Here is a 7,965-nt window from a genome sequence, read left to right as displayed (position 1 = left end):
GGTCTCTTTCATGTGTGTTGCCTGTAGCAGTAGTCCTCCTAGACCATCAGGACTCCACTTCCTTGGGGTCAACTACCCATGTTACTATCCTTAGATTTTTCTGACAATAGTAGTCTACGAAATTTATGATATTTGTGCCACTTGAGTGTGACTGAGTATGAAAGCAGGTATAGCTGTTGCATATGTTATCAGTGGTCTCAGCACAGGAGGCCTACACCAATCCCTAGCCCACCTCGTCTTACTGTGACATTCAATTGAAAGCTGTAAATGCTGTCCCAGACCCAATACCTCATGCCTGGCTGATTGCTTCAGTGCAATGCTACAATTAGTACTGTGGGTGAATTGAGACCACTTTACTGGTGTCTGCCCCTCATTTGATGTGTTTTGGCAGCATTTGGGGCCTTATAAGATGTTGTACGTGCGTTTGTTTTTGCCTCCCGTTGACCTGAATGGAGTTCAGTTATGTTTGGCAAATATTCGACGTATTAATAGGTGAATATTGCAAATTTGGGGATCGTAATCCTAACGAAACATTGAAATATTCACTCATGTCTATTGCAGAGTGCACACAGTTTTTATGTTTTTTTGCAGAGTGCACAGTCAGAATCTGTCCCTCACTCGAGCTGTATCCTATCCATATACTAATGAGAGCATAATGGCAGCAGCACTCGTGATACAGTCTTTATAAAGGCTGGGTCACATGTTGTGCCGGCCAATCACAGCCATGCCAATATTTGGCATGGCTATGATGGCTATGGAGGTGACCACAGTGTAAAAGCATGTTGATAGGCTGTGCTTCAGCCTTTCAACAAGCTTTATTAGACTGGCAACCCCAAACAGGAATCCAGACGTACAGTAAAAATTCTGTGTTCAGCACCAAGCACTGCGTGTCTGGTATGGACCCTTAATTTTCTAGGTTCGTTCATCCCTGGTAAGCAGAAATACATTTGTGTATAGATTTCTGATATTGTCTATAGTTTCTTATTACATGCAATAGTATTTTATGTATCAACCTTTATAAAATGCCTTTAATAATTTCAGATAGACAACACTTACTTCCTTTCACTTAGGCCAGGTGGGAATTTGCATCCTCATAGAAACTTTTCAGATTTTTTTTTTTATGGGACTGATGCCTCATAACCCCATGTTGATGTTGGATTATTTTATTATGTCTTTTGATATATTTCAGGATTCTTTTTCATTTTTTTTCTGCCTTCAACTTGATTCCAAGCCATGGCAACTTGATGGGCTTGATGGATGAACGATCTGAAGGAAGATCGATCTTGGGCAAGTCTAAATAAGTCAACAAGGGTCTTCTCCATCATTATCTTGATAGTATCTAGCCATCGGGTTTCTTGTCTTCCTCTTTGCATTTTTCTATTCTTTTGGACATAATGCCCTTCTCCAGTGATTGCGCTCTTCATATCGTTTGTCCAAAGTAGGCAAGTTATAGATTGGTGATCCTTGCTTCAAGTGAAATGCTGATTTGTTCCAAAATTGATGCGTTTATTCTTCTACCATCAATGGTATTGATAACAAATTTCTCGAGCACAACATTTCAAAAGCCTTGATTCTTCTTCTGTCTTGTTTTTATATTGTCCAGGTTTCAAGTCCGTATATTACCACATAAAATACCGAACTATTTATGAGCCGTGTCTTCATTGCCAATTAAATGTTTCTCAATTTGAATACTTTTTTCAGTGAGTTCATTGTTAATTTGCCCACAGCTATTCTCCCATTGACTTCCGATGTCGTTGCTGCATATTGAGTTATCATTAATACAAGTAGGCTGAAGTCCTTTACAACTTCCAGTTTATGGCCATCCATTTCAAATGTGTCCCATTAGTACCTGGCAGTAGTCAATATCTTTGTCTTCTCTCTGTTGAGTAACAGTACCATGTTCGAGCTTTCCATCTTGACCCTCCATAAAAAGTTCTTTATTCCATCTACACTTGTTGCCATCAATATTGTATCATCTGCATATTTAAAGAGAAACTGTCACCATATTTCACCTAACTAAACTATTGATATGGTCAAGCAGGTTATAGAGTGCTGAAAATGTCCTACCTGTATACCTCATATCAGATGCCTTGTTGTTGATTAATTATCTTTTATCACTTCATGTAAATTACCTCTTCCAGGTTTTCTTAGTTTTTATATATACTTGAGTGAGGAAGACATCTATATGACTCAGCAATGCATAGCCACTATTTTCCTTTAACGATAACAATAAAGAAACTTTTATTTATCCTGGAAACATTTGTGGATTTCACAGAAGCGCCTGTGTTTATCTCCTGCAATTTTTATCTCTTCCATTATTCTAAGATGGAAGACTTATACTTCCATCCGGATGGAGGGACAGCAGCAGCTAAGATGCTTTGGTTATAACTATGTGCCCTCAAACATGGATGTGCCTGTTATAAGTACAATTCTAAAAGGTGAGTTGATTACGAGGCACCTTACTCTATGTGAAAAGCCTTTGTAGCCCCTTGCCTCCTCAGCTAATTTTCATTTTCGCACTCTTGTTTTTGCCTGCCATGTTCCAAAAGCAATATTTTTTTTCTCTTTTTCTTGCTATAGCCAGATAAGGGTTTGTGTTTTTACGGGATGAGTTGTAGTTTTAAATGACCCCATCCAATTTACCATATGATATACTGAAAAAGGGGAAGATAATTCTAAGAGGATTGCAATGGTGAAAAAACATAAAATTGAGCCATTGTATTTTGGGTTTTCTTTTTACGATGTTCATTGTAAAGCAAAAAATTACCTTCTACCATGATTCTTGGGTTAGTACGACTACAGATATACCAAACTTGCAGACTTTTATTTAATTGGTGAAAAAAATTCCAAAGTTTGTGATAATAATAAATTTGGTTTGTTTTACCATTTTCCAAGGCCCATAACCCTAAAGATCCAGAAATTGGGTTGTAACTTCATAAAACTCTGAGGACGTTTTGTATCACAAAATTATAACATGCTGTAATAAAATGAAGTGTATTTTAACTTATCTGGATGAGTGCTGGATCAATCTCTTTTGAGCATTTCATCATTGTATCTACATTATGAATGTGAAATTAGTTTTCCATTCAAGCTTGCTCTATTATGTTTCCCTGATGAACCCCAATATAAGAGGGGAAACTAGTATCTTGTGAATTATTTATTGCCATCCTATTGTTAAAAAAATTCTAGATAAGCATCTTGAGCAATATTTGCTGCAAAATTATTCATTGTTACATATTCCTTAATAGGGAGTTACTATTTTGTTCCTTTTGAGATGTTTGCATTATATTATACATCTTTTGGTATCTATGGTAATAATGGGATGTCTTCATTAAGCGGAGGCAACGTTATGAACTTTTTTGGGTACCAACCTCCATGGTTAGGTAGGGACATACAGTATATCAGGGAATCCTAGGATCCTAATATAATTATAGTTGTCCTGACATTGTAAAATGTATGCAATTTATATATACATATAGTATATATAAGGTTGGACCACAGAATGTATGGGAAATGTGGTGAGCAGCAGGGTGCAGGTTATAGTCTTCCAGAGTAGGTCAATTACTGGAAGTGGAGCCTTCAGAGGTGGGAGTTTTTGTTCATTTTTTAAAGGACTGTCCAACTTGCCCTCAAGAAGACAAGCCATAGAAAAATACCTAAGTCTAGGTGAATGTCTGTGGGGTTACTCAAGCTTCCAGGTACCTTTTTCATCTTCAGATAAAGTACTGCTTAATATGGTTTTGTGGCCAGGTATCGCCATCATTGGATTTCATTGACTGTGGAGCGGCGCTGCCCTGGTCTGCACCTGTGTCCTAGGGGCTGCCGCTTCAGAGCGGTGCCCGGCGGGGAAGCCGGTCTCCTGGGGCTTCTATTCCACATCCCATGCTGCCTGACCCTGCTGCTTCCTGGATGTTGTTTGCGTCTCACAGGTCTTCTGGCACACCACTAAAGGCGACGCGCGCACTCCCGGTCTCTTAAAGATTCAGCGTGCAATTTTTTAAAATAAGCAAGAAAAATAAAAATTAAAAATTAAATTAAAGATAGGTCTCAGCCAATGGCTAAGTGTCTCATACTATTTCAGGCACCTCTACCCTTGGGGAGGAGCCTGAGCAACAAATGTTTCCTGCTGCTTGTTCTCAGGTTCCCAGCTCTTGTGTGTAATGCTCAGCTTATGTCTTGCTAAAACTGGTTTCTTTCCTCAGTGTACCCTCCGTGCTTCCCTCGCCTTCTGGGGCTTTGCCCATACCACCTGCTTCTCTCCGTACTAGCTATAGTCCGCTATCCGTATAAGCTGCCTGTCTCCTGTCTGGGTCTCCGCTACTTGCAGTACCCACCTGCCTGCCAGTCCAGCCAAGTCAGCTTCCACGTACCTGAGGTCTAACGGAAGGTAGCACCTTGCTTGTCCTGATCTTTCCACTCTGGCCCTGTTTGAGGGGGTGTTACTATGGGAGTACTGAGCTCTCTTAGTCATGCCACCTTTGGAGCCCCCCGAGTAGGGGTCCCATGGCCCACAATAAGTTCAATAAACGATTGTGCACTTCACCACCTGTGCCTCTGTTTCCATTCGTTACATCTTGTTTGTCTACAGCTAATTTTATTGATTCAAGACTGGTTTTGAAATTAGGATTAGGGAAGGTTAGTCTATAAAAACTATAAGAAAAAATGTCAAATTAGTATTGACAAAATACTGCTACTTCACAGCTTTGTTAAATGGGTAATGGTGGAATTCACGCTTCAAGTGGGACAACCTAGCTTGAATCCATGTCCTGTTTTGTCTTGGATAATTTACCTGCTTGGGTGGTTCTGGGGCTTACTCGACTGCATTTACATAATCCTTAGTCGAGGTGGAGGGAATTATGAACACTTCCAAGTTTCAGTAAATTTTCCAACCAAACCTTCAGGCTTCAGCTAAACAGCTGAAGATATAGAGGATTTTCACCAATCAACACGACAACGACCGTCACACAGTGCAATTTTGATCGCTACGACGGCACGATTTGTGACGTTACATCGTCGCTTAATTATCGCTCCAACATCGTAGACTGCGGTCACACTTCACGATGCACGGCGCTGGAGCGATAATTTCATGACGTATTTGCGATGTAGAAGTCGTATGGGACAGTCGTACGGTCGTGTCACACAAGACGATTCAGAGCAAATTTTGCATAATCTATGCGTGACGTTGTTCACTAGGGGCGTGTTGTGCTGCTAGCTAGTGTGCTGATAGGCCAAAGGTTCTGTGCACACAATTGGTTGAAAAATTTGTCACCTGAGCGCTATTGTTCCCAATGCCACCTCACTGCTTTCAAAATTTCCTTTCTTCACTTCGTACTTGGACACTTGGTGGACCTGGACATCGGATTTTTGTACTTCTCAGAATATACCACGCTTTGCACCGCAGCTTCGAAGTATGTAAACCGCTTGGGCGTGGTGGATGTAACGCTGTATGGTCGGCATGAGTGCTTCGTTCCGCCGCTGGAGCGTAGCGGATGGTACGCTGTTGTGACTGGAGGGCTACAGCGTGGCAGATGGTACGCTGTATGGTCGGCAGGAGCACTTCGTTCCGCCGCTGAAGCGAAGCGGATGGTATGCTGTTGTAACTGGAGGGCTACAGCGTGGCAGATGGTACGCTGTATGGTCGGCAGGAGCACTTCGTAGTACACTGTTGTGACTGGTGGGCTAGAGCATGGCAAATGGAACAATGTGTGGTCAGCATGAGCGCTTTGTGCGGCTGCTTGTATGTATGTGGTGGTTCCCTGATTTGGGTTATGGTGGGCTAGAGCATGGCAAATGGAACAATGTGTGGTCAGCATGAGCGCTTTGTGCAGCTGCTTGTATGTATGTGGTGGTTCGCTGTTGTGGGTTATGGTGGGCTAGAGCATGGCAAATGGAACAATGTGTGGTCAGCAAGAGCGCTTTGTGCGGCTGCTTGTATATATGTGGTGGTTCGCTGTTTTGGGTTATGGTGGCCTAGGGCGTGGCAGGTGGAACAATGTATGTTCGGCATGAGTGCTTTGTGCAACTGCTGTAGTGAAGCGGGTGGTACGCTGTTGTGGGTTATGGTGGCCTAGGGCGTGGCAGATGGAACAATGTATGGTCGGCATGAGTGCTTTGTGTGACTGCTGTAGTGAAGCGGGTGGTGGCATAGGGCGTGGCATATGGGAAAATGAATGCTGTTTTTCAAAGTGGCGTTTGCACCTCTGTGACGTTTTTTTTTTGTTATGTTTTGTCCACTTTTCACTGTAGCTGTTTTAATGTACTATTTGTCAAACGCCTAACTTTTTTTGTTTTTATTTTTACAGATGTCTAATCGTGTAGAATTTATACGCGAGTTCCTGGAGATCTACCAGTCTTTCCCATGCCTTTGGAAAATAAAATCGCCTGAGTATTCTAACAGGGAAAAGCGTAAGGCCGGATATTCCAAGCTGATCGAATTATACAATCTCCATGCACCGGAAGAGCAAGCCACAGAAACTGTAGTAAAGAAGAAAATTCAGGCGCTGCGCACGGTCTGGAGGAAGGAGCTCAATAAGGTCCTTCACAGTTCCAAGTCTGGGTCTTCAACAGAAGAGGTTTATGTCCCGAAGCTATGGTATTTTGATTACCTGAATTTTCTTCGGGACCAAGAGGTGCCACGGTCATCAACGTGTTTGCGGTTGTTGGCACCCGTGGAACCGACAGTACCTCAGAACCACGTCGAGCTGGACTCACAAGGGCAACCAGTAAGTACATCTTTGCAGCACTGTTTCACCAATGTGGCCTATAATTCGATATTATTTTTCAGCTTTGTCTCCATCTGATTATACCATGAATTCGAAGTTTTATCATTTTTCTGTACAGACCATAACCCTGTCGCAGAAAAGTATTACATGGCGACATTCTTAACCCATACCATCTATATATAGCAACTTTTCACATGTATACGAATATATATTTTTTATGCGGTTAGGCTGGTGTACCTCGTTTCTTTTTTGTTTTTAATAATTTCCTTTTTTATTTTCTCCCTAGGAGGAGAGTGCACAGGACAGTGGACAGGACAGTGCACAGGACAATGCACAGGACTGCTCCACAAGTGAAATAGTGGAGGCTGCACCTGCACGGAGTCAATGGAGGCAGGGTTCAAGGAAGCGGAAAGCCACCTCGGACGTCTCCCATGAACTGTTGAGCATGGCCAAAAAGGTGTTGACGCGCAAAACCAGCCCTGCTTTGGAGGGTTTTGGACTGTACATCGCTGATAAACTTTCTACAATGGAAGCAAGGCAGCGAACTTTAACCGAGCGTCTTATTTTTGAGGCTGTTAGTAAGGGATTGGATGGCAGTTTAGATGAAAACACACGGTTGGTTTCTTCACGTCCAATTGAGCGGCCAGAGTCCGCATATTGTCCACCCTATTGGCCACAAACTCCAGGACGGCCCAATTTCCCCGTGTCCCACTTTGGCCCGTCACACCAAAACTCATACCCGACAATGCCGTCTCACATTTCTTCGCCCATCAGGCACCTTCATGTTCGGAACGAAGATTCGGTGTATCACGATTTGTGATTTTATTTTTTTTGTTTTCTTACGGATTTTTAAATTGTAATGTTGTTAAGAATTGGTTAATAATAAAAACTTTTCATTTAACTTCACTCTCAACAGCTTGATTGGTGGGATATATATATATTGTTAAATTAACAAACTTTTTTTTAGCTGTACAACACACAACAAAAAAAGTTCAGACACTTGGTTTCTATTTTGGCCCCGCCGCCAACTGTTGGCACATGTCCCGAAGCTTCTGCAGCTCCCCCATTGAGCATACCTCCATACCAACAAAAGAATTGCTTTGCAGGAAAAAGATCAAAGATATAATAGGGTCCAGCCAGAGCCCAGAAATTATTTTAATTGAAAATGTGTTGGTGGCCTCAAGAGGGCAATGTACACAGGAGATGCTTCATAATCTGTCAGATTTGGAGCTACTGCAAGGAG

At 42.1% G+C, this 7,965-nt stretch overlaps 1 protein-coding gene across 1 annotated transcript; it reads left to right on the top strand.

Annotated features, from left to right (window-relative positions):
* The first annotated feature begins 5,655 nt into the window (after positions 1-5,655).
* On the top strand, positions 5,656-7,563 carry LOC138648567 (uncharacterized). The gene is made up of 2 exons (XM_069738346.1): positions 5,656-6,722; positions 7,009-7,563. Exons 1-2 carry the CDS (start codon positions 6,303-6,305, stop codon positions 7,540-7,542), a joined length of 954 nt encoding a protein of 317 aa, XP_069594447.1. The 5' UTR covers positions 5,656-6,302; the 3' UTR covers positions 7,543-7,563.
* The last annotated feature ends 402 nt before the right edge of the window (positions 7,564-7,965 follow it).

This window comes from Ranitomeya imitator, chromosome 9, assembly GCF_032444005.1.
Source record: "Ranitomeya imitator isolate aRanImi1 chromosome 9, aRanImi1.pri, whole genome shotgun sequence".
Lineage (NCBI taxonomy): Eukaryota > Metazoa > Chordata > Amphibia > Anura > Dendrobatidae > Ranitomeya > Ranitomeya imitator.
This window is presented reverse-complemented; position numbering and strand designations above follow the sequence as displayed.

What these genes read in the sequence shown, in the direction of transcription:
- LOC138648567 (XM_069738346.1), top strand. Translation starts at nt 6,303, where the DNA reads ATGTCTAATCGTGTAGAATTTATACGCGAGTTCCTGGAGATCTACCAG. An exon ending in TGGACTCACAAGGGCAACCA is followed by an intron (nt 6,723 to 7,008) that starts GTAAGTACATCT and finishes TTTTCTCCCTAG; the next exon opens with GAGGAGAGTGCACAGGACAG.